Source organism: Morone saxatilis, unplaced genomic scaffold (genome assembly GCF_004916995.1).
Source record: "Morone saxatilis isolate NCDOM2014 unplaced genomic scaffold, NCSU_SB_2.0 Contig19, whole genome shotgun sequence".
Taxonomy (NCBI): domain Eukaryota; kingdom Metazoa; phylum Chordata; class Actinopteri; family Moronidae; genus Morone; species Morone saxatilis.
The window spans coordinates 4,369,921-4,397,637 of NW_023339751.1; the positions used below are offsets into that span (position 1 = coordinate 4,369,921).

The 27,717-nt window shown below is 41.1% G+C and overlaps 1 protein-coding gene across 2 annotated transcripts in view; it reads right to left on the reverse strand.

Moving 5' to 3' along the window:
• cdh23 (cadherin-related 23) overlaps positions 1-27,717 on the reverse strand; it is a 160,986-nt gene that overhangs the window by 92,300 nt on the left and 40,969 nt on the right. For both annotated transcript variants that reach the window (XM_035663405.1, XM_035663404.1), the window contains 4 exons: positions 27,380-27,427; positions 26,895-26,987; positions 1,873-2,067; positions 1,644-1,772 (listed from right to left, as the gene is read on the reverse strand). In XM_035663405.1, the coding sequence (XP_035519298.1) occupies positions 1,644-1,772; positions 1,873-2,067; positions 26,895-26,987; positions 27,380-27,427 (465 nt within the window). The remainder of the gene's footprint in view (positions 1-1,643; positions 1,773-1,872; positions 2,068-26,894; positions 26,988-27,379; positions 27,428-27,717) is intronic.

Genomic DNA, 27,717 nt, shown 5'->3' on the forward strand with positions numbered 1-27,717 from the left:
GGGGGGGGGGGGGGGGGGGTATGTATGCGAGTGTGTGTGCACTCACACCTTTGAGAAATGACCTATGACAGGGATCCAAGTTTGATTTCCCTTTACGTGTAAATGTCATGTGCCTTGAGAACAGTTGACACTCGTTCAGTCACTGTACGCCCTCGGCTTATCACCGCCCAACACTGCCTAATGGAAATGACACATGCCTGTTAGAATAGCACATGAGGGCATCGGAAGTGTTTGTGTGTATGAGCGCAGTGGCACTGTTGCCCTGTATTTCTGTATCTCACTTTAAGCACTGTTGTTATCCTGTCTGTATCTGCTGTGGGGTCAAAGGGGCTCGGTAACAGATTTTGGTTTGCACGCCTGCCGTGACCTCCTCCTAGAGCAGTGCAGTAATAGGATTATACACTGCCCCCTACTGTTAGAGGCAAGAGCTACAACACTCCAAGGCAGTATTACTGAGGCTTAACACTGCTCAGCAGCTGTGAGAAATCTGGAATCCACTCACCAATGTCAACTTTGTGATCCAACATGATGTTGCTTTTTAAAGTCTCTTCTCTTCATTCCATCAACTAACTTTTTCATCTCTCACCTTTTTTCATTTACCCCAACATGTCTTTCTATTTCTACCCCCTAACACCTCCCCTTCTCTTCCTCATGTTGTGACCTTCCTGGTGACAGTTGATGAATCAGAGAGTTGGGGAGACACCGGGCGTCGACTCCGTCACGCCCCGTTAATATGCATGCAAATGTAGCACTTGACATTTCTACTACGGCACATGCTGGCCGGGGACGAGGAATGTGCGGGTGGGTGTCTGAGTAGGGGGAGGCTGGGTTGGGTGAGTCGGGGGGAGACGGCAGAATGAAAACTGATAGAGAGAGAGAGAACAGAAATAAGGACGGACACCATTATGCCCCTGTGTGTAATTCCCTCTGTACGAGTGGAAACATCAATAGCTGGACCATTAGCCACCTGGGAGCTGAGTTTAGAGGGCTGAGTCAGGGGAGTGAACATAATGGTGTACAGGGAAACAGACACTCTGTGTATTAGACACCCATTACAAACCTACTTACAATAAAGACAAAGGTAAGGTCATAGTGAGACTCCAGTACTTAGTACTTTATACAATACACAGACTGCATACTTCACACACATGCAGCACATGAGGTAGCATGATGAGATAAATCCTATAGCCCCAGTGACCTTTGGTAGAGGCCTCACATCTCTGAAGCAGGACGGTAAATCTCCCATAGTAATTACAGTTTCAAACACCTGCAGTGCTGTATGTAGGGGCCCAGGGCTGAGTTTGGGTGTGTGGGTGTTCCCTGGGGGGCGGAAGGGGGTTGGGGGCTCACAAATGAGGATGAGCAGTGAGACATCGTGCCCTGATAATAACTCAGGCCTCTGTTTTTTGACCATATTTCTCTTGCACCTGCTCCAAACACCTCCTGAATAATCAAAGAGGAGGATGAACACGGGCCAGGAGGAGCTGGAGATGAGCAATGCGGTGAAAGATAAGTGGAACATGTTGGCAACAGAGAAGGATGGGGAGGAAAGAAAAGGACCAATAACAGGCATTCACATAAAAGCTGCATGAATACAATACAAGTTGTGGCAGCGTGATGTCAGGTTGGATTGTATTACTGACCAGGGGAATGTTCTCCTCTATGTTGGTACTGTAGGGCAAATTGGTGAAAATGGGGTCCATGTCCTGGACATCAGTGATGGTGATAGCTAAGTTGGCCAGCCTGGACAGAGGTCTCACTTTGTCTTGATCCTGATAGGAAAAGAAACAAAAGTTCAGTATATGCATGTGCGTTCATCTGACTGAGCATCTGTATTAATGTGGACAGAAATTGCGCCATGCGTATGCTGACCGTGGCGTTGACGGTGAGCTGGTAGGCTGAGGTTGTCTCGTAGTCCAGGCTTTTGATGACGGTGACGATGCCACGGGCCCCGTCGATGGCGAAGAAGGGAGAAGGCGGCTGGAAGGAGAAGAGAACGCTACCTCCAGTGCCCTGGTCTGGATCTGTGGCGTTCACCATGAACACTGATCTGCCTACTGGTGTGTTCTGAAAGACAAACACACACGCACACACACAAGAGTTGGCATTGAGTAGCGGCAAACAGCAAGATAGACATGATCCAAGAACATGCCCGGATTTACACTGTAGTGTAAACTTTTTTTGTAAAACTTTTTCTGTTTTTACAGTCAGAAATGTTCATGATGAATATTAATATACCACTACTGAAGTACAGACTAAACTTATGACCTTCGTGTCATTTACAGTGAAGCCTTAGCTTACTACATAGCCACAAAAAACTATTTCATTTAGTCCAAATTTTTGGAACACAATGTCCTACTTGTGAATGTGAATATATATATTCTTCCCCTGTAGCTACTCCCCCAAATCATGTCTGCAAATAACAATGTATTCTTTGTCAACCTGGATAAATTAAAGGCAGTCATTAACAGGGCTGCTTCGGTCCGTCATAATTGCGTACTGGCCAAAGGGTTGACTCAGCAATTCTTCAGTGGCTCCAAATGGTGGAGTATACATAGCATGTTCTTATTATTCATCATTCATCATTAGTCATTATTCTGGATACCAAATGTACAAAAGACACATAAATGAAACACACGTGAGTCAAAATAAACACAAAATGAGAATTCAGTCATCATTCACTCACATAATCAGCCAGACCACAACATCAAGCTGGGCTGTATGTATGAGCAGCATCGTCTGAGATAATGAGCCAAATGTTGGAGCCACCTAGTAACTGTTTCGCTAACAACCTTTGGACCATGCTGCATGAGTTTTCAGAAATAGGGAGGACATTTTGTGTTTGTTTGTTTTGCGGCTCTAAAAAGACTGTCTCATTGACATTTCCGCTGAAACGTTCGAAAGAAGGCTCAGATGAAACCATGGCGCTATCTCACTGTGTGGTGGGATTCTACAAAGTTCACTGCAACCTCACTGATAAGGGGGTGAGAAAAGATAATGACCTAAAGTTTCATTTTGAGCTGAACTTTTCTCATCACTTCCTGTGCACAGAGACGGTTTCAGAAGAGTGACCATAACCAGCTGGCAGCAGAGTTTATTTTGGGCAAACAAGACATGTTTATGGCATCATAGTTAGGCAGAATGAACGCTCTTGTCTGTTGTTATAATATAATATAAACATATAAATATGAATATAGATTTAACTCTTACAATAGTGCTACTTCAATGGCATAGGGATATCCTATTGTCAAAAAATATTTGTCGCACCTTGTTGTCCATTAAGATAGGCTTTGCATATCTGTGTTGCCCCCCAAAATTGCCTAGGGTATCTAAAAGCTGAGAGTTAAGAAATATCAACTGTACAGAAGGCTGCACGATGCCGTATCAGAGTATCTGTTTGTCTTGGTCATGGTCATTGTCGAAAACCTGGCATAAAGAGAGGCCATATAAAAAAACACCAGGTATGGCAGAGCAGCTTGTCTGTTTGAGAAACATCCCCATTAATTGGAATTTTATCTCAAAACAGCCACACACACATGCACACACAATTAATAAGAAATAAGAAATGAGAATGCTTACAGATATAAGAAAAAAAGGGTTGTGCGGGAGGACAGGAGGTATTCCAGGTATATTATTGGAAATAAATGCTTGAATATGCCCCTATTCTCTCCCCTGTTTTGTCGCTCACACCTGCGTGCACACACACACAGTCCAGGGTGTGTGGCCTTGTTTATTACACGGGGGGAGTGTGACCACATGGGGAGGTCATAGTGTTGAACCGAGCTGGGCCCAGAGCCAAAGCTAAAGTGACACAGTAAGAGAGAAGTTGACCCCACAGTCTGTCTGCACTGGTGTCAGGGGAGTGTGGAGGTGTATTTGCATGTGTGTGTGTGTGTGTGTGTGTTTGTGTGTGTACATACTACCTTGTGCTATTGTCTTGCTGTGTCAGTCTATAAAACAGTTTGTGCTTTTGTGTGAATGCTTTGGTTAAAACATGTATATGTTTGCTTGGAAAATATCAACACGTGGGATGAGACTGTGTCTGTGGACACGTGTACACATTTGTAATTTTGTAGCAAAATGTGTGTGTGACTTAGACCTGTTGTCCCACTGTCTCAAGAACAGTGAAGCGTCATGCAGGTAACACAACAACATGGCAACAAGGTAAGGCTAACTGCCTCTGTCTACAGGACTTTACATTACAGCAGCTGTGCATACACTTCCTCATATACACTTCCTTGGTCTCTGCTTCTGACATTCTTCTCGCTTGAGTTCCCTCCTTTAACTTTCTCCCATTGGTATCTACACAAGCATGAACAGTGCTTGAAACTGGTCTGTCTAACCAGATTAAGCCAGATTGCCACAAGGGAATTGAGGGACAGAAAGAGGAGAGTGATCCGAGTAGTGCAGCTGCAGGGAAAGACGAGGAACGCAGCAGATGCCAGAGAGAGCAACAGATACCACGACGCTCAGTTTCTCATCCTTCGAGTCAGAACACCCCTGATGTATGTAGACAGGGTCACATGTCATTCCTGAGGCTGCTGATGTATTACAAATGAAGGTATTTCAGTTCAAAATACGTTTTGAAAGAATTACAGAATTATTTCTATGGTATATCAGGATTTTTTCTGCCTGTTTAGATCTTGGACCTACAACACTTATTAAGTTAAGTGATGTTTTTTTAGTGCTGTTCCTATGAAAAACACTGTAGCTATCAGAGTGTGAAAAGACGGGAAGGGAGCAGGAAGCCCCTCTTACTGTCAAAATCAAACATCTCTCTCAGGAAAAAAGAGGAATAACAACAACTAGACATAACAGTGTCTTTGGTAAGTCGGTCACTTTCCCATATTATGATCTGCTCTGGTCACAGAAGTTGCACTACAGCACTTAAAAGTATTACTGAAGCAAACCTCATCATTACTGAGTGATGGAACTGAGTTACTAATCCACTCCCCCACAACAATAACTGCATTTGAATAAACATCTAAGCTGCATTTCTCTGATATATTTATTATCCTTGTCAAGTTGTCTGCTTACGAGAGAACTGGAAACACCTGTAAAAGGTACTCCACAGCCTGCAGCATGACACTGGAGCACAGGCACAAAATTAATGGTTAAAAATACACAAAATCAAACTCTAGGAGAATGATTTAAATATTCCTACTTGTGCTTGTTTGTGCGTGTGCACTTGTATACCTGTATGTGTGTCTGGCATGAGTGTCTGCTTTATCAACTCTGCTTTGATGTCAAGGAGGCAGTTTGACAGTTGAACATTAGGTGAGTGTGTGTGTGTACCTCTTTTTGGAAAGATGAAGTGTGTGTGGATGAGATCTGGATGTGTGTGGAGGAAAGTGTGTGATATGACGTATCCCTTTCCTCCCCTAAAGCATGCCAGTTTCTATCTCTCTCTACACAGCAGCTTGTGAAACAATGACTCATTAACACCGCCCAGTGTCAAATGCCATGAGGTTCAGTAAATAACGTCACACACTAAAATCAGTAAACTCACACACACATACGCACACACACCAGTTTTGATCTCCCAGATTTGACGGCACCACTGTGTTCAAAGCAGTTCAAGCAACAACAGTTCAAAGCTTTGCTGAGAAGCACAGATGACCCAGTCCCAACAGTATGTGTCAGTGTGCCAGTGAGGTACTTAAGAGGTTAGCAGACTTGGCTGTGTGCAGGTGAAGATCATCTTTGAGCTGTTATTAGACTGTGGAGGCTCTGATGCCTGCTAACAGAATCACAGCGTAACCATTACCCATTCACCTTATTCATTCTTCTTGCTTTCCCTTTATCCCTCCTGGAAGGCTTTCAAGGTCAGAATGCTATTTTTGCATAAGTGGTGCAATTCAATCCTAAGAGAAAAACAATAAAACAGCCTATTTTAAACAGTTGCCTTGTGCTCATGCGCTACTCGTGATGAATTTCTCAGCATTCCGGCAGTCCGACTCTACAGAGAGCACTAAAATCCGTCTAGTAATCTGCTCATAGTAGCTCACTGTGGAGCTCAAAGGAGAGTAAAGAGCCATCAGACATATAGTCTTCTGCTTGGTCTTTTGTACCTTCCACTGGGTCTCAATATCCTCACTATCAGGCCATTGATTGGACCTGTGTGATGCCAATTACAAGTCAATGTGGGTGACCAGGCGCGAAATCCTTGGCAGTGAATCCCTCTGTTTTTATTATCCTATAAGACTGTCCAATTACTTCTTCATAAAGGAGTCACACAATAAACAATGCCCAGCAAGGGTTGGTGAGACCAGTGGCCATTAAACTGGGTACCACTGCAAGCTAGCTGAGAAGCATAGTGTCACTATTCCTTCAAGTGCAAAAGCCAATTTGTTAGCCATGGCTCATATTCCTGCGTATGTGCCTTGACAGTGCTTTGTAGCTTTTAAATAAATGGGGGCTATTTCCTATGGGAAGCAGAATGTTAAGTGGTGAGAAAGTTGAAGAGGGATGAAGAGGGTTCCCTGCTGTGTCTTATCTCAAGTGCACTACAGGAATCACCCTCTTCTCCATCTGAGAGGTACTGCTTATAGAAGGAGAGAAGGAGAGACATATTGTGAATTACTGAGAGAGACAGACCCATAGATTTAAAATGAAGAGCATACTGACTATTCAGACCTCTTGTGCTATCAACCTAATTTTCCAATAATTTACTCCTGGTACTTCATAATGATGCAATATTTCTCAATATTTTTGGAAACTCACTCATTGTTTATGATCCTCATTTATTTGTGTCCAGAACTTGGAATTGACCAAAAGCCACCTGTGAAAAATTCTGCAGATTGGACATAAATTACAGGCGCACTCCGTCGTAAACAAGGTCACGTAGTTCACAGCACAACCAGTACCACAGCAAGAAAACCCTCAAAGCCCTGAAGTCCAAGAAACTCTCTCGAATTCCAAGATAGAATTGGGTTGATGCACAGATCCCTCGAAGAGTGCAAGAAATTGCTTAATCAATGAACGCTCCCATGAGCATGGTGGCCATCATTGTATTAAGCAAGGAGTCTGGAAACGCCATGATTCTTCAGGGAGCTGGCTCTACAGCCAAGGTTAGTATATGGGCAACAAAGGCATTAGTCAGGCCAGTGGCGCTAACAGGGCTTCAGAGTTTCTCTGCAAGATGGTAGAGCCTGTCAGAGGTACTGACATCACTGCATTATTTCATCAATCAGACCTTTGCAGTAGTGTGTCTAGATGGAACTCACTTCAGATGTAACACATAACAGCCCCAGACAAGTTTGCCAAACAGTACCTAAAATACTGACAGCATGAAATAAAAGATTCTCTGATCTGATGAGACAAATGTTTTGATCTGAATGCCACATTCCGCATCATGCCATCATCATACATCTGGTGAAATCCAGAGTACTATTCCAATGAAATATGGCGCTTGCGCTATGCCGTGGGATAGATTCTTCTGACAGGCTGACAGATGAACATTAAAGAAAATCTGCTTCAAATGCACTCAACCAAAAATTCAGTTTCAGTGAATGAAATCAACAGTAAATATAATGCTGGATTGGCTTCAGAAACAGTCTGAATGGTCTTCAGTGGACCCCAGAGTGAACTGCAATGAACAGTTGGAAACACATGAAGACCACAAAAGTACACTGTCCCAATTGACAATTTGTTAGGAAGAATGGGGGACACTAAAGGGATACCTAGAAAGACCAAAGCAAAAGCTGGAATTGCTGCCAATGGTGGTTCTACAAGATAAGAATGCTAAGATGGTGGTTCTAAAAGATAAGAATGCTAAGAATAAAGGGTATGAAAACCTATTGTATGTAATGCAAATGTAATATTTTAGTTGTCGATTTTGGCTTGGATAGGGTATTGTGTGTAGCTTGATTGTGAGGAAGTAATATTTAAAATATACAAATAGAGTAACAGAGTCTGATTTTTTCCCGAACCCACTGCAGGCAGAAAAGGAGGAACAACAATGTCAGGAATGGAAGAGAAAATGACAGACTGCAAGTTGTAAGGAGATTGAGAAAAACAAAGACTGAGAGGAAGACAGACAGTGAGAGCAGAGAAAGAAAGTGAGAGCACATATGAGCATAATGAAAGTCAAAGCCTGTCACTAACAGCCATGAGGCATCTCTGATAAAGAAGGGAGACCCTATTCGCTTTTAACTGTGCCTCTGCTGTATAATATGGTGGTGTTTGCGCTGCTGTTTCTGCTGCCTGGGTTGAAGGCAGCAGAGGAGTGCTTGTCTCCTGTGGGCCAAATTTCAGGTTCAACATGACAGGGAGACTTCTGGGGCCAGGACTACATTGCCCAGCTTCTCTCTGGGACCTTAAGGGATGACAGGGGCTGAAGTCTACTGAGGGCTGAAGCTTTAAGTGTAATGGATTCCAGTGGTTAAAAGTCAGCTCTCTCTCCTGTAGGGAGTCCTTGAGGGAATAGTCACCACAGTATGCAATGATGCTCTGTCCAACAACTCATTTATAGATAGATAGACCTAGTGATGGAAGAACTGAAGCCAAATTCACTCAGACTGCTGTGTAAAGGCAAATTATGCTCTTCAGGTGCATAAGCTAAAAGCCCCAAATTAATGTATGATTTGTTCCAAAAATTATGCAAATCACCCAAACACAACTCTTGCAACAGAGAACTAAGTACAGTGCTATTGAAAGCATAGTGAGAGAAGACAGAAAGATATGAAAAATAGAAATTTATAGCATTCTATGTAACACCTTTTTTAAGAAGAATAGTCATTATCAGCCTGAATGTGGAAGAAACTATAAACATCTTGCATTAGTAACATCTCATTAAAAAGAAGGAATGCAAAGTAATACCTTAACTCTGCACTTTCCCTTCTCTCTAAGGAAATGCAGATTGGTCTCCATCAGCTATGGAATTTATGCCATAATGCCTGTATTTTTTAAGAGCGTGGAGGATAACCACAGTCCAATCATAGCTGGTTAGTATTCTTCTATTCATCTGCTAAGTGCATAGTGGATGAATTCATTACCATTCTTGACAATCAAACTCTGGCTAAGTTAATTCATCAACCAAAAAATGACCTGAAACAGCTCTAAGTACTATTTCGGATCTATGCCAGCATCCCTCTCCATGCTTAAGTACTTAATTTGCTCAGGACTTGCTTATTTGTAATATTTATAACAACACAGACACTGCATTGATTTTGTGCTCAGAAAATGTCATGTATTCAACCTGAGATTTTCTAACCAAATGATCTACAGATCGTTGATAAGCAAAAAAGGCTCCTCTGCTAAATACTGTAATGTTCTATTGATTGCGCCTGTGACAGAGTGAGCTTATTTACTCATACATGTAAATGAAACAGTTTGGTTGACAAAAACATAACAGATTGGCGAACTTTGGGCAGTGGTTTAGATGATAATGTGACCTACCATCTCTCAAAAATACTGAATGAGAGACATGGATTGACTGTCTGACCAACTGACCAACTGCTACTAGTAAGCTAAAACTCCTGTTGACACAGTAGGAAATGGCACAAGTCCGTCTCCAGTATACTATTTCTGTTAACTGAAGTCAACTCAACTTTTTGTTCTACCTGGTAAAGGCCATGGCAAACCCACAGACTTTGGAGTACAATGCTCTGCTCTTCTATTGTCAGAAATGTTAAAGACATGGTGATTTGCAGGGGCTGTGCCCAGGCTTTGGCCCCCTGCCGCTCACAGCTCCAGAGGCCCAGCTGTTCACTACAATAGAGCCATGATTACACCTACACTGCTCGCAAGGTTCTCAGTTCCACCCCGGCTGTCTGCCCTCCGCTTCCAACCCAGCAGGCATGTGATTGTACCAGCTCCGCTCACCCTTTCCCTGCCTGCCTCTCACAACCTCTGTCCCTCCATCAATGCCTCCCACATGTGGTGCCTTGTCACACTGCTACTGGCATTATTCTGACTTACGTGAGAGAATGTATTGCAAATAAGGAGATAAAAAAGCATAATTAAGTGAGAGGTAAGGGAAGAAAAAGATGTTAACTAACAGTGCCACTACTGTGCCAACGCACTCTGACATAAACCCTTACATAACCAACAAACATAACCATAACCTGGTGCACAGCAGAGATGTCCCTGTTTTTTGGCCATCGTTGAGAGTCAGAGTACATTACCTCCTACACTGTAGTAATTGAGTGTTTTCTGTATCTGTCACTATTAACAGTGAAAAGCTAAAAGCACACTTATGCACTTGGACACTTATTAAACTCTTGAATAAGATTTGGTTATAACTGTTGATGTTATGTACCTGTAGATGTGACACAAACTATTGCTTTCTGAAAGATCTTGTAAAAGACAAAATTCACTTGTTTTAAACTTTAATGATAACAGACCACTTTGCATTACTTATAACTCCTGTTTAAAATGTTCATGAGGCAAAGATATTTATCAAACTCATTTTAAGGTATTCTATACAGTTTGTTCAATGTTATCTGACTCTCCAGATATGAATTAAAGGCAGAATTGTGTTTTCAGAGTTGTTTACGTCTGCCTGAGTGCCTTATATCTGGTTACCTTGCCATTTGAAAAATAAAGGTCATTGTGACAATGAAAATTGTTTTATAACAGTGTGTATTTTCATGTAACTTTTGTGATTGAAAAAATGTCACAAGAAACTATTGGCCCCCAGGCATCTTCACTTTATCAAATCTGGCCCTCTTTGCAAAAAGTTTGGACACCCCTGGCCTATAGGTTTAAGCAATGACTTGCATTGATTCTTTGAAAAGAAGAATGTTGATCACAAATATATTGCTATAAGTTGCTAAGATTTGAATCACAAATATACCCCAGGGTCATCTGAATCTATCTAAATATAGTATATATACTCATAAAATATATGAACTGCACAACTACTTGATGAATAACGTAGACTCCAGTATATAAATAGGTCAGGTCACGGCTCTGGTAATGATTTCAGTGTGCAGCTTTGGCAGAGATGCTGAAGCAAGTGAATCACGAGAACACTTAAATTAATCATAGAGGTGACACACAAAGCCATATTTCACATTTGAAATTAGCTTATCAATAATTCACTGGTATTGAAACAAGACTAAGTGTCCTTCATCTGCAAGGCTCCAACAGTAAATGGGGAAAATTATACAAAAATGATTTATACTCTAAAAAGAAGCTAAACCACTCTCTGGCTTTTCAGCACTCTGAGTTCTCCAAATAAACATGCATAAAAGTACATAGAATTTGTGTTTGTGTACTGTGTGTGTACGGTATGAGGACTTCTGTATACTATTCCAACATTTTTTAATTTAGGACATGCCAGAGAATAGACAGCTGTGCAGATGTGCAAAATTATTGAGCTGTTCAGTCGTTCTTTCCAACGGTGCTAAACAGATTAGAGAAGACCCCCCAAAGGAATGAAAATCACAAAGACCTCAGCCCCAGAACCGGTGTACTATCACAATCTCAGTAACATCTAGAGAGTTGAACCAGCCCAATGAGCTGTTCAGTATGTGCAAATGCTCAGCTTGTGGCTTAACATACAGTATTTCTTGCAAAGACATGAAATCATCTCTCTGATGCAGCCATGGTAAAATGAGCCCTCAGGCCCAAAGGGGAGTTGTAACAACTTTAAATCATATGTATAGTAATAGCAATAACGTCCACAAAACAATGAGACAACCCTACTCATAAAAGAATATCTGTTATTACAATTCCACTCATGGCAACAATTGTGACAGGGGTTCCTTTAAAGCCCATGCTTTCCCAGTGGCACGCAGAAGCAGTTCTCTTGTGTGTACCCTAGATATCGCAATGGACACTGTACTTGGGGCTGTGGTGGAGGTATGAAACCCACCTCATAAAGCCCTTTAATCTTAGCAGCCCCAGTGCTAAAGCCTAGATGGCTGATGCCATCATTGCAGCCTGAGTGTTGAGCTCAGTTTGAGCTAAGAGACACACTGCCTGTGTGACAACATGCAATCGGCTGATAGGTCTGCCTATCAGTAGTTTTACTCCAATTTCAAGAATGATGGATTCTTGGAGGAGAGATTGCACTGGGGTAGCTTTGCTCTGAATCGGAGGGATGACAGCTGTGTAAGCACGAGTCATTGAATTTGCAGCGATAGGTCAGTTGTCTATGTATGACTAAGTCTGAGTTGTCTTGTTAAGGTGAAAGTGAAACTTGCACAAAATAAAATGTCTGTTAAACAGCTAGCAAAGATGGAACTGTAAGAACATATCTGTATAGTTTTTGCAAATTGAGGTTACTTGATGAAACTTCTAGCCAGGTAGCAATAGAATATATTATAAGGTTAACTATAAGATAAGGAAATCCCTGTATTTATTAAGTCTCTGCCTGTGTCAGTGCACATATTCTCAAACAACATTATCCACCAAGTCCACCCTCAAAATACAGTACAATTTGAGATGAACAGAGGAAAGCGTGAACTGAGGGGAAAATAGTGAAACTCAACTAAAAGGGGTGTCAGAGCAATCAACATCAAACATTTCCAGTAAAGATCCTCTAAAATAAATGACAAAGTGTTAATACCAGTGACAAAGTTTCATGACAAGTTTACAGCACCATTGATGTTAATATTCAACACAAGATGGACAACTGGCAATACCAAGTTAACTGTTGATCTATGCATGTATTTTCTGTTTATCTATAACACCCTGTGATTAATAGCTCACCTACATAGAAAGACAAACAGTGGCTATTATGGTTTATCCTATTCTCACCAAGCATTGACTTTTTCATGTCTAACATACAAATACCTGGTAAATACAACATGGTCACCTGTTATTTCTTGACTCCACCAGTTGATATGGGTTCTCTTTTGCTATGATTTTCCCCTAGAGTTTTTGTGTCTCTGTCCAAGGCAGCCCTGGTAAAAGCAAATTCAGTGATGCTGCAGTGGGGGCATCAGTCACAAAAAGCCACCCAGTCTTTTCAAACCCCAATTTTCCTTTTCTCTTTTTTTCCTCATCTGAGGATCCCTGTGGTGATAGCAATAAAGCAGTGAAAGAACCAAAAAAGCTTATCTTAAATGAAATGAAAGAGTTACGCCAACTCTTTAAAGGGACTAATAGAAATGCCCCTACAAATAAGAGTAGGTTAGAACCATCTGTATTTCCAATCTGATGTATGTGTGTGCGTACAAGTGTGGCTCCCTTTATTGGATTATGATTGGTCTTGTCAGAAAATCAATTGCTCCACTGACTGGATTGGCAATAATGTTTGTATGTACTTCCCTGACATCGTGGCCATTCATTTTCTTCTTTAGCAGTTAGCCTTTCCCTGGAAATTCACCTGACCTCCTGTACCCAATGAATTTCTGGTAAACTGGTTAGGGACACATAATACAACAAATAATATGGAGCCAGTCTTTGTGTACTGTACAAAATCTGATGGCAAAAAAATGGCTCACATTATAACCTCCTTGGATTCCATCTTGCTTTTGCACTGCTTTCCTCTCTGTCCACTCTGCGGCCTGGCTGAGCGATGGGCGATTTTCTGGAGAAGCACTCAGCCGAACAAAATGATTCCACACCAACAGACAGCGCGAGGAGCCACTTTTGAAAGGCAAGGACAGCCTATGAATTTGTGTGTGTGAATGCTTGTGTATGTGTGCGGGAGTGCATGTATTTATTATTTGATGTGATTCCGTGCTTTTAGTTTTAGCTCCTTAGACTTAGGGCTTTCTGTTAAGAGCAGACATGTGGCCTGGTACTCACTTCTTTAATGGTCTTAAGTCTTGGAGTTTAAGTTAATAGCTTTACAATGACTTAGGTTACAACTGGAATTTAGGTTAGGGTAAAAACTGAGGTAGTAGTGATGGTTAAAGTAAGTGGTTGGGAGATAGGGAATCAACGTAGCCAATGGAGGGTCCTCACAAGGACAAGTACAAGGATGTGTGTGTGTGTGTGTGTGTGTGTGTGTGTTTGTGTGTATGGACATGGCATTTTATCAGTAGAGAAAAGAAACAAATAACATCTTTATCTCCTGATCAGTCTTCTCCCCCAACTGCCTAACCCCAGCCTCCCTGTCAGAGTTCATGGCTGACTGCCTCCAAAGAGCCAGGGCTGTTTGTTTAAATGTAAAGGTAATCAGGTCCGGCATGCTGGAGGGATCCACAGGGCCAGAGAGAGAGACAGAGAGGCAGATGGGCTGATCCCAGGGGAAGGGTACAAGGACAGGCCACATGAACAAGCCCTGCACCTTCTTTATACCTGTTGTGGAAAGTTATCCATCTGAATCGAGAATACTTTAGTTATAGGTGGTACCCATAGTCATGTTGGAAATTGAGATCCTTTCAAGATATTGACTACACAAAGAAGACAGACGAAGAAAACAGAATGAAAAATTAATGTACAGCACAGTGGATAATACCAGTTTCCTTTGTGATGGTCTTGTCTTTTTTTACAGTGAGTATACATGTTTGTGACCCCAACCTGATAGTAATGTAACAGTAATGATCACAGTGATGAGGACATGTTACACTGTACAGTCACAGCTGGGAGCACTACCACTGCTCTGGCCTTGCTTTAGAGCAGATGCTATAGAATCTGAGAGCCATTTGGTTTTCCCAGATAGTTCAGGAATTCAACCTAGTCAGGGCTCTAAGGTGCAAGCATTTCACTCACATTTGCAAGTGAAATTACAGTGTGAAAATGTTAGAAATGATTGGAAAATGATTTAAACTTTGATGGTGAACTTTTAGTTCTGAACAAAGACCTTCGGCATTTGTTGTATTTTCCAAAGTCAGAAAGTGATTGGATTTATGGGTATATGTCTGTACAGTAGAGATATAGTGTACATGTATGTTCTTATTATGAACTGGGTGGCCATGGCCCTCGAGGAAAAGTCACATTGTCATAAACCAAAGAAAAATGAACTACCTGATGAAAGACACTGAAAGGTAAATGATAACAAAGCTTGTTTGCTTTTCCTCCTACACAATATCTTGTTCTCATACATCATTTTTCCTGTTCTTCTTCACTTCTTCTCTTTTTTAAAAAGTCATTTTTTAAAATAGAATTAAATGCAAATTAGAATAGAGCTGATTATCATATAAACGGCTGTTGCCTAGAGGGGCAAGACACTCGTTTTATTTATTTATTTTGTCATTTTTTTCACAGTTCCCCATAAAACTCTGGCTTTAATCAGTCCACACTTTCTTTTAAAGACATAGGGGAATCAGGGACCAGTTGAAGCGATGCATGCGTTTGTGTATGTGTGCAGCGTGTATTTGTGTTTGTGTGTGCATATGAGAGTTATATGACCAAAAGCAGAGAAAGAGACAGAGAGATCAAGCTCCAGTATTCATAGACTGGTACAGTTTCATTACCATCATGTAAACTGGTGCTGTACATTGTTCAATGAGCTGGGCTCCGTGTGCTCATGTTGCTTTATGTTCATAATCTTTTATTATTCCCACTGAGGGCAATCACTTGTAAAGGTATACATCCAATACTGAGCAGTAACTGTATGTAGTGGTAAAGAGGCTTTTTATGGTAGCTGGATTATGTTTGCAGCCCCCCCAGTACAAGAGGTCTGATTTGAATTCACTAGGAGTGAGGGAAATAATGTTCAGGCAATTACCCGGAACTAACATGGAAAAGAGAGATGAAGTGAAGTAGCGGGAAGAGATTTAGATAAAGACAAAGTAAAGAGTCTGGGCAAAATACAAGAATATCAACATGAGAATGGAAAAGTTACTGCCAAAAGGGCAGTTTCTGTTTGATGCCAATACTTGGATGAAGGCTTGATTATATTTTTATTAACCAGTGAGAAGTTGACATTTCACTTGAAACAAGTCACTGTAGCTAAAGAGGCTAATCTATGCTAAAAAAAAACATGCTCAAGATGTGACTTCAGGTAGTACTTTGAGGTTTGACAAACAGATTTTGTTAGATGTACTGTTACTGACATCAAGGCTTTTCTGATGTTTGACATAGACAGTCACTGATGCACTCTTTTCTTACCATCTCAACTACTGTAATCTGCAATGTCCCAGAACACAGGGGCCAGACGCCCCAATTCCCTAAAGAGACCAAATCGCTCCTTTTTGTTGTCTATTAAACTGCCTTGTAGTTTATGCTCAATCTATCCACATTTACATTTTGGTGCTCAAGTGCTTTGTATGGTGTGGCATGATGTCTCAGTTCACACTGTAACCTCACAGCAAGAAGGTTTGAAGCCACCAGTCTGTGGATTTTGGATATTGTCAATGTCTCCATGGGTTTCCTCTAGGTGCTCTGTCTTTGCCTGATAATCACACATAATTGCCTTTTGGTTTTCACTTTATTATTTACTCTGACATTGTGTTCATAGGGAGTATTTGGGGTATTTTTCCATAACAAATTAGTGGTGACTGAAATATCCACCTCATCCCCACAGAACCATAACAGTTTCTAGGGTCAGTTACCTTAATGATTCTGTTTTTTTCCCCTGTTTAAGTCAAATTTCAATAGCCTATATAGCAGAGTTGATCTTATCCACTCGTCACTATTTGTCTCCCACTGGCACAGAAATGTATTCATATTCTCAATCCCACCTACAGCTCTGTTTGGCTCAACATCAGATCTATTTGAATTACTAAAAAGAACTGAAGATGTGGGCAGTGATTCAAAGGTCTGGAGCCATGCTAGTTTCCTTTCAAAGTCCAAATATATGCAGGTTAGATTTATTGGGGAACCAATAAATATAAACAACTGACTGTTGTTTATGTGCTAGCCTTGCGATACATTGACAAACTGTTCGTCGCACTCCTTGGTCTGCCTTTATTCTTTCTTCAACGCAATATCCAAACAAACATGACTTGACATGACTTGACATGACTTGACTTTACTGTGTTAACTATGGAACTTATTTATGTAGTGTTTGGGGCCGATGACCAAGAGAAGCTGCACTTTACACAGCATATTCTCAGACGAACTATGCTGCCCAAGTTGCTGTTGAGGCCATCTCTGCAACATCACATGGGTTTCAATGCACTCTGCTGTTTTTCAATAGATACCCTGCTCTCCTTCTCCCACCACCTTTTCTCCTCTCTCTCCTTGTATTCCTGCGTATGCTTGTTTTAAAGCCTTTTGTGTGTTTTCACTTCATTGTGAACTCTGTACCCCTGAATCTCTCCGTTCTGCAGTCTGGTCCTATAGGTACACTGCACTCTATATCAACATTTCTTTCTATCTGTAGCCTCGGGCACGGGGTATCATGAGGGCAGATGGGGCTCTACTTCCACGAGTCTTAATGTCTCCGGTGTCACAGACACACACATACACACACATACATGCTTCCCATCCAATGCATAATTCACAGACTTCAATCAATTGCAGACACATCTGAGTACATATATCCTGGCTACCTTTCTCCTGCACTATGACCCAAGGTGCCTGTAATTTCCTATGCATTATTCCAGTGCTTGAAGAATGCCAGTGGTTACTCCCAAACAGGACAGTGTGAGTGACTGTGCGTGTGGTTAGACTCATCACTCATATCTCAGGCTTTCAGCAGGGACCACACAATCAGAGCATTAAAATGCCTCCGTCTACTTACCAGCTAAGGAAGTCTAATAGGACTGGGGTGTTGGGCAAACTAACATAGAACACTAAGATGAGTTATGCATTAGTATGCAGGCTTTTTATTTTCAGAAAGTAAAAACGAGAGGTGATATGCCAACAGATCAGTCCGGCAGAAATTATGAGCAATTAGAATAAAAAGTTCTTATTTCAATTCCCACATAACAATCTGCCAAAAACGTTTGAATCTACTCTTGACGAAGTATTACTTTACAGCATTTAAGTCTTTACTAGCCATCTGTTCTGGTCAGAGAGTCAATAATATTACCTCAGCTGATATGCTAGGATGCTTTGGCAACACAGAAAATATGTTGCTAAGCCAGTAAAGCATATTTTTCTAACTAATTTACCTTTGCTTTACAGTACTAAACTGGATTATACAGAATAGGAAAAAAAAATATTTCATGACACAATGTCATGAGCAAGTTAAGCACTAATGCAAGAAAATCTCATTAGTTTCAGCTTTGCAATTAGGTCCAAAGTATTGATGCCAGTCTGTCAAGTGATGAATCTATAAGAAATTAAATTAACTGAACTAAACATGAAAGTCACACACAGAAAGACAAACAGATCTGAACGGACTGTACAGAGAAACCGCGGCACTACTGGGGTCCGTTTGCAATCACTTCATGTAGCTCTGCAGCAGAGAGGAGTGGGGACAGAGAGACAAGCAAGCAAAGAAAAGTACTGCATGTAGGAAGAAGATGGACATAAACAAGACAAAAACACTTGCACTTTTAGTTTATTAGAGCAAAACATACCCAAAGTTTAGCCTGGTTGCATATTGTATGATGACAGATCTCTAAAAAGCACTGGCAGCACTAATGACTCTAATACAAAACGGCAATGTGTATAATCATCTCTTGTATAAACTGATCATTACATGGCAATTGGTACTTCCTACGACAAAGCAAATATCCCAACCTGTTATTTCCATCATTTCATTCCCCTTTCATCTCTCTCTTTATCACAATTAGTAGAATGTGACGTTGTCAAATTACATTACATCTTGTTGATGAGACACAACACCAGTAATGGAGCTCTCAACAGGAGGAGTGTTGAGGATTGTCTTCGACTGTCTCAATCCCCTTTGCTCATGCAACAACATTTCTTAATAGCATTTTATTGATTCATTTGTAGAGACTCCTGAAATGTCGCCTAAGGTTTGTTATAGCAGTGGCTCTTAGCTGCACACTTTTCTTATAAAGTAGCTGTATTAAAATCCAATAGCCTATCTACTGCCAAATATCTCATATAAGAGATGTCTTAATTTCCTTTTGCTTCCTTTTTTTTCTCCTTTCCCCCTTTAACCTACCTTCTCTATAAGCCGGTCTTGGGGGTGGGGGTGCATAGCAGAAAGAGTTAAAGAAAGGGGGAGAAGAGAGGCCGAGCACACAACTCAATTATACATCAAAGCACTTATGTTGGGGACACCACGGAAGGGGGAGGAAAGAATGAGGTGGAGGGGAAGACGCTGAGGACGAAAGGGGTTTCACTTGGATGAAAAGGGACCTTGGTGACGTTTGCTGGTATCAGTGTTCGTCGGTGACTATGGGGAAAACAGATCTTGCTTATTTTCTGACATGTGTCCAATAAATGGAAGATTACAAGAAAAGACCCTCACCTCACCAAAGAATATCTCTAAATGTCTAACTGTTTTTCAGTCCAAAGGTTTGGTAATTGAAAGGAGAGGCTACCACACATATGTTTATATGTTATTGTAGTTTATACCAAGCCAATGGGTTAAATGACTTAATTTAGTTTTTTTTAATGAATAATGCAATTTATTTGCTTAGTTTCCTAATGCAGGATCTCCTAAGCAAAGACAACTCTGTTCTTTGGGGACTTACACAACTATGTACAATACTTCATATTGATTTCTTCTTCTACTATGGCAGATCAGAACAACACAGTTGCTGTTATCTTTTTTTTTCTACTTTGCTCACTCCTGGTTTCAGAAAGTTCATTATTCACACACTCAGTCAGAAACAGGCTTGGCTTTGGTGGGTTTCTCACTGTGAGCATTACAATAACATTTATCCTGCACAAAATTAGCACCAGCCACCAGACAAATGCTGGTAAAATATACGAGTGGCTGGTAGATTTGCTTCACTCGCCAGTAAAAACAGTGGTTATATATTGAGTGGCTGGTAAAATTTTAACATTTTGATTTGGCAAAGTAAATAGTGATATACAAACTGCACACTGCTATAACGAGATAGTGCTTTGGGATTGGAAACAAAGGTACAAGTAGACCCATTTTTAAACAGGAGAGAAAATAAATCACATTTCAGTGTTATTTATATCTGAAAGAATACAGAAATCATACAATTTTATTATGCTGTCGAAAATAAGAAAAAATCAAGACATTACAATAGTTTATACGAAGCTTCTTTCAGGAAGACAGATAATCTCAAAGTCCTAACAAGGAAAGAAGATTCCTCAGTATGTTGTACTGTATTCAAAGATTTAGTCAGAAAATCCTACAGAGAAAACTATACTGAAAGCTCTGCTTCCACTATAGTGCTGGACCTTATAGGGAATTTATGATAAATGATGAATTGCTTTTCTAGCCTTACCAGTAGTGGGGCCAAAATGTAAAATTTGATGATGGTGCTATTTAACTCAAACCGGTTCAGCCCCGGAGGAGCATAAATACTCAGCCTCAATCTCTTTCACAATCAGCCTATTAAAGTATGACATACAGTATGTGTCTTGTGCAAAGCTGACATTTTAGACTTAGACTCGCCAGAGGAAAAGTCCATAAAGTGTCCAAAAATTCCTAGGTGTGTATATGGGCTTGAGGTGGCATTAGAGAGAATTCCAGAAATTGGTCTAGTAGTTGTGATGTATTCCTGGAAACCATAGTGTTAGAGAGACCAACCAATATCTTGAGCGCTCCTCAGTCTCAGCTAGTGGGGCAAGAAGGCTGATTTGCTCTATAAGAGGAAGTGCCAAACAAGACACAACATAAGACTGAGTAGAATGACAACCTGTAAATGCAGCAGAGATTTGACAAAGATGGGCTATAAGTTTGAGCTTAAACATCTGTTTGTCACCTTAGTTTGAGAGGTGTTTGTTGTGGTTGTCATGTATGCTTGCTATAACATAGCTCTGTAAAACCAAGGATCTGAGGTGTAAAAGAAGTGGCAAAAATATATTTTAACAGGAAGCATTGCATTTATCAGCTCAAGTCAGTCGTGCTTTCTACAAAAGTTAAACGAAGGAATGAGTTACATTATAATATTTTACTCTACAGAAGGTTTTTTTTATATGTATGGCTCATTGTATATGCTTAAAAAAGAATGAGCCCTAATACTGTTATTATTATACTATGCTGCACATAGATAAATACCAACAAGAAATATGGTAAACTGTAGGTAAGTGTTTCCTTTTCACCTTTCTTTAATACTGCTTTATAATGTATCATTTTCTTTAAGGCTTCTCTCCCTACCACCTCAATTGTGGAAGTGACAGCTAAAACAGATTTGAGCAAATTGGAAAGGTTATAAAGCTCTATTAAGGAAAATCTAGCCACGGTCAGAGGAACAGTGAGGGGGAAAAACTGACAAATGGGGAGGGCGATGAATATTGAGACACAGAAGACGACAGAGGGAAAGAATTGTTGAGGAATTTGCATAATGCCAAGTGGAGTCCTGGTGAGGTTGAAGGCACGGCTTGTAGCCGAATATTGTTCCCATAACCATGGGCATCATACACTCTGCAAAAAGCCAGCTAGCATGCCCTTTTTTTCTCTCTTCTTAAACACAAACACATAAGCAGCTGCAAAATATTGAGGGATTGACACGATGCACAACTGTCTTCCATTTTAGCAAAACTTGTCGAAATTCACAATTCTGCCAAGTGAGTTTTAGAGGGAAGAAGGGTGCCAAAGGCAGGGTGGGGTGGGGATGCAGGGGTGGGACCCACACACTTGAAAGAAAGGGAGAGAGGAACGACAGGTTGATTTATTCAAAGAGTGAGGAGTGGGTGAATCAAACTTTAATGGCTTTTGGGAGTGCAAGCCGTTCTCTCTCCCCCTTCAATCTTGCCCCTCTCACTCAGACTTTCCTTGTGTGCTCCCACCTTACTTTCCTTATTCTGTCTTTCTGTCTCTCCCCCCGTCTCTCTCTCTCTCAGAAATACACTTTTCGATGGTCACTCACAAACACGAGCCTTCCCTTTTTCTGACAGACAAATCTGCGCCCATCGCTGCATAGCACGCAAATCAAGGTGCTCTTCATGCTCAGCGGGATAAAGTAAATGACAGAAAGATAAAGAGAAAGAGGAGGTGATTTACCTTCACGAGTGGCAGCGTATGTGATGCCCAGGCAGTATTTGTTGCGTTAACCCCTGGACTGGAAAGGATGCACAGAAAAATTGTTCTACAGGCACGACAACTGACAACTCACTTAAGCGACCATTTGCCCTGAAAGGCTTACTGAAGTCTACAAATGAATCATCATTCATGGAAGTGAATGACTGCACTCCCTATTTTAAGGGTGTGCTATCCACACATAGAGAGGATCTGCAGATGGAAAATTACACCCCCCTCACACACCTAAACAAACCCCATCAGTGAAATGCAGAAACTGAAATTAGGGGACTCTTTTTGCATGTAATATGTAAATAAACAGCTGGTAAAACATCCTGGGCCTGTAGATTAACTGGCCATATGTACTGTATTTGCGTTGTATAAGAAATTGAGGAGTAAATGTAGGAGGAGGAGTTATATTAGTTTGTAGAGGATTATCATGTGCCATGGTCTAATCAGTGCTGACAGATATAATCATATGGGCAGATGAAGAAATATCTAAAAAATAAACAAAACTATATTAAACAGAACTACCAACAGTTTACTGTTTCAACACTTCATAAACACCCTCTATATTGTATTCAGAATTGATTCATTATTCAGTATAAAGGATATGATGCAGATGAACAGCAGAATAAGGATATTTTTTTGAATAACCACAACTTGGGTTACTCAGGAAGAAGAATTCCTAAGGTCCTAGGCACCATTTCTATGTAGTGGAAAGTTATAAATGGTGCCTGAGGTGAGTAAAATATTGACTGCTTCCCATTTAACCTTCTCACTTTATCAATTTTTTTCTCTCTTTCTCCCTAAATCCCTCCATCCCTCCCTACGGGGCTTAGGGTCTTAGTGTCAGGCAGAATTCTCTTTGAGGCCTGCGCCTGTCAACCAGCCACCACTCAGCTCAGTAACCACTAGATTCAATTACACTACATGAGAGACCAGGAGCGATGATACTGAAATCATTATGGGCTAAATCCAACTTCTAGGAAGCAGTGAATGTGTGTGTTGTGTTTCATGAACAAGGTGTGTATTTGTTGGCTTGTGTGCATTCAATGTATATGACATATAGAGAATGTATGAAGTTAGAAGTCAAATATCTTGACTGTGATTTTTAAATAAATATATTCCACTACAAATAAGACTAGTTTCTTTTAAGTTCCCAAAGAACCTTGCAACTGCAAAGACATTAGTCACCCACATACTGTAGCTGCGGCTGTAGAGCTGAAAGATTTGTTTGTAACCTGGTAAACAAATTACCTTTGCATGCTGTAACCTGCTGAGGTACGGGGCAGAAGGCGATAAAAGATTAGGGATTGAATTTCAGCTTTCAGAAGTGAACAAAGGCAAAGAAGAAAGGAATATAACAGATTCATCTATGTTCTACCTGACAGCGACAGAGGGCACATCAAATAACAGGTGCCTCTGTTTTGCTGCCAGAGCCCACATCAAGCACTAAACAGCTCATTCACAGGCGTAATAGGAGCTCTCAAACACCCTCTGCCAATATTATCTCAAATATGAGTGCATTTTTGTGTGTGTATTTGTGTGTTTTGTGTGTGAAATGCTGTCATGCTATTCAACTCAAAATTGTTTGGAGGAAGTAGCAGCCAAAAATGATGGTGGTTTGAATTCCTTTGAGCAGTGGACCTGCTTCCCAAACACACAATAATACTAATAATATCATTGATTAATCAAAAATATAATAAAACTGGGGCTAAGAGCCAGACTTTTCTTCTGGGTATTTTATTGAACACAGGTTAGGTATAATTGTTTTAGGAACAAATAATGTCAGGTTCTGATGAGGATTCATGTTACTATACTTCTGTTGAGGAATTATTTTAAAATTAAATACAGAAGCCAGACTAAAGGGTTTTTCCTTCATCAGATGTCTGACTTTCACCTGAGGGGTTTCCACCTTGGGCAGCCGGATTCTATAACATCGCCGTAGTTCATCAGAGCTTACCGTAGGTTAGAGAGGGACATTGAGATATGGCTGATAGAAAATAGAGGCTGAGGAGGGATTTGCTCACCTGCCTGACATACCTGAGAGACAGTAAACAGATAAAGTTTGGATATATATCACCTGGAGCCTCTTGCTTGTCTGCTTGTTTGCCCATACTTTTAATCCATCTATGTGCCGCATTACTCTGCTTGTCTGAAGTCGGCTATAGAAACTTGGGTGCACCATTACTGCAGAGGCAGGATTCCACTGCACTGCACATCTACTGTGGGTAGGGATGAATGTGAGGATTGCCAGGAGGATGAAAAATAAATTGTATTTAAATTATGAAATGTTGTAAGTGGAGGGGCTCAACCCCCCCCCCCCCCCAAAAAAAAAAAAAAAAAATAAATAATAATAAATAAATAAATAAATAAATAAATAAATAAACAAGCATTGGAGACAGAAAGAAATATAGACTAAAAGAACAAGAGAAGACTGTTTGTGGTCAGGGACAGGCTTATGGAACCACTGGAGTACACACTGGGAACAGTTAGAGGTTTTTAGTGTTGGCATTTGATATTATCACAGTGACACTGACAGAGAGACCTACTCCCAGTGGGGGAGTTTGAGGGTCAGGCAGCTGGGGAGAGGTCTGTGAGTGCTTTTGGGGAGGGTTGCTCTTTAAGACATAGATGGTCCCACAGTTGCTCAGACGGCAGCTCTGTGCTCCACAGATGCACACTTGGCAAAACATTTTGAGTGGCTTACTACATAGACGACTACCTGTCGAGCTTAGGGAATGTGAAAAACACTTCTCAGTATGTTGTGGGCTCACTCCATCATCTCATCCAATAATGGATTTGGGTTGTGGCCCATCTGCTGTTCTATGACAACATTATTTCTGGTGATAGTCGTCACTCCTTGTATCCAGTCTCTGCTGCTGGCTGCTTGAGTGTGTGGATGCTGTAAATCTGGCCAGCTCATTAGCAGTGACAGAGGGAATGCTAGCAGCCCACCTGCTCCCCTTCACCCTCTTTATGGCTCTACAAATTAAAACGACATTTACACACACACTCCCCCCCGCTCTCCCTACTGCACTGCTCACCTTGCCACTCACATTGGTTCATCTGCTCACCGCTGAGCTGCGTCAGGCCCACCTCAAGATACCTCCTCCCCTAACTATTTTTCTTTCTCAACAACCCTGAAGCACTTTGCGTTGTTTTCTTTTTCTTTCTGTCAATCTGTTCCATATTCAGTGCCACTTTGCCTACGTTAAATCTCATTATTTGACTCCTTTGTTTTTCTGTCATCACTCCTCTCTGTCGTCCTTCACATCCATCACCCTCTCTCATCTTTTTCTCTGTGTACTAAAGTTCAGCAGCACTCTAGCAGTACTGATGGTACTTTAACCCCCAGTTACTCTGGCATGCCCACTGCCAGTGAGTGACAGTATGATGGAGTGATGTTGTAGCATGTTTGCTTCGCCCGCTGGAGGTCAGTTAAGGTCACTGAGGTAATGAGGCCATAAAAATGCAGGGAACAAAAGTTGTGGGAAAACAAGATAAGGTGGAGAAAAGGGCAGAAAAAGGCGAAACAGGGTATAGTGAGGAAGAAACTGACTCCTGACAGAACAGAGTTCCAAAAACTCCCACTTCCAGATGGAAGAGGTGAAAAGCTTTAATGAAGAGATCTCAAATAGTGCTATGGACTGCATTGGTTATTGTAACACACAGTCCTAAAATATGAATGAGTTTGCAGAATCACATTTATCAAGCAAGGCACACAAACAAATGTATTATATATATTTTATTTATTATTATTTGTGATAAAAAATTATTATATTTGCATATTTTATTTTGACTAAGTCATGTCTCATTGTTACAAGCTTTTTTCAATGTAAACAAGATACCAGTGAATTAGACTAAGCTGTGTTCAGTGTTTTAAGGGATCTGATCTATTACCACATCCCATTGCCTCAAATAAAAAGCTTAAATTCTGTAAGAACTTGGACGGCAGGACTGACATAAGCAGTAATTCACTGAGTGATGCAAGGGAGCAAACAATATGTGAGCGACTGAGGGTCAAACACAGCTCTATTTAATGGCTTTCCGGAGGCTAAACTGAAGCCTATTGTTTGCAAAGCTTGGAAAGTCTGTATGTGGACTATAAGTGAGTCCCACACAACTGAGCAATGGTTGCATTGGCCTGAGAGAACCTTCCCTGGTGGGTGGTCTAAACAGCCTCGTCTAAACAGTCCTTCTTTCTCCCATTTATTTGCCTGACTTTATGGATTGGGGAGAGAAAAAGCCAGTGGCTTTGAAGATTTGGTGAAGACTCAGAAAGAGGTATGCGCTCAATATCAACACAACAAGATATGTGGATGTGTGTGCGTGTGTGTTTGCGTGTGTGGATTTCAGCCCCTGTTTGAAGTCCTCCACTCCACTCTGGCAATTACTTCTATCAAGGATTAGATGAGGGAGAGGGCAAAGAGGAGAGGGAAAGGAGAGAGAAAGATGGAGAGAAGTGAGAGCTGAGAAGGGAGGTAGCAGATTCAGAGAGAGGACAGAGGAATGAGAGAAAAAGAGAGAGGAGAAAAAGGGATTGAGGTCTCCACTGCAGTGAGTGTTTTTCTTCCCTATAAAGGAGGCTGTACACACTCTCTAAACATGAGCTAGAGGACAACTCCTCAAATCTTGGGAAGATCACAGGTAGCAAAACACAGCTATTTCCAGGCCAGCAGACCGAAAAGCACTATGAATTGTTGATGATCACCATAAGCTGGATGTAGCCACCATGCAGTTACTACTGTTACAATAGTCATAGCTGTGAATTTATATATATGTTTTCTGACCTTTTCCTAAATTCCAAAAGAAAACCCTTTGTTAGCCAAAGCAGTTTGAAGTCTTTGGAAGAAGAAAGAATTTAGCGGCAATTGTCCGACATATATTTTCATAAATATGTATTTATTTAAATCTTCGACAGGAAGAGCTTGGGCCCATTTGATAAAAGTTCATCACAACCTCTGATTTACCTCTGAGTTACCTTGGATGCAATAAGATAATGACTTTTTGTCAGCCTTACCTCTGGGATTTGGACGGTGTAAGGCTGCCCATGGAAGATTGGTGCATTGTCGTTCACATCTCCAATCTGGATGTTTACTGTGTCTTTGACCACCTGAGGGAGGAAACACCTTGGTAAAACTGTTCCAAAGCCTCCTACACACGTTACTTGTCAGAAAACTGTAGTCACAGAAAATGTGCATTAGCCCCACCAAGTCAAGATTCAGAGTGAAAGAAAGCAGGACAAGTGTGTGATAGATTACCCGCGGGGAAGAGTAGGTTGAACGTCAGTATGTTTCAGAAACTAAACTGCGTTGAGTGAGACAGGTGTCAGAATGATTACATGTGAGAAAAGGAGAAATAAGGGTGAGAATGAAGGCGAGAGACTGAAAGAGAGACGGATTGAGAGAGAAGGGGTCTATGTGACATGTGGTCAGGCTATATGCAGGTGTCAACATGTGACGGGAGGTGTCATAACTGTGATCACAGCGCAAATCTGCCTCTTACCTCCTGAATGTCACTCACGTAGAATTCGACCTGCATCTCTGACTTGGTCTGTTGGAGACAGAGACAGACATCAGCATAAACTTTGCATGGACATGCAGTGTAAAACAGCAGTGCAGAAAAGCATAACAAGACACATAAATGCCACTCTGAACTCAAACCCTTTCTTTTTCATTCCTTCCCGCTGAAGAGAATTGCACTTTTCACTGCTCTTTCATCATTTGATAATTTAAATTCCATGTCCTATTTTAAAAATTGTCCTGAGTGTCTTTTCTTGTGTATAGTGCATTTGCTTTGGTAATGTGTAAGAGTGTGTGCAGCAGTTACACAGTTTGTGTGTG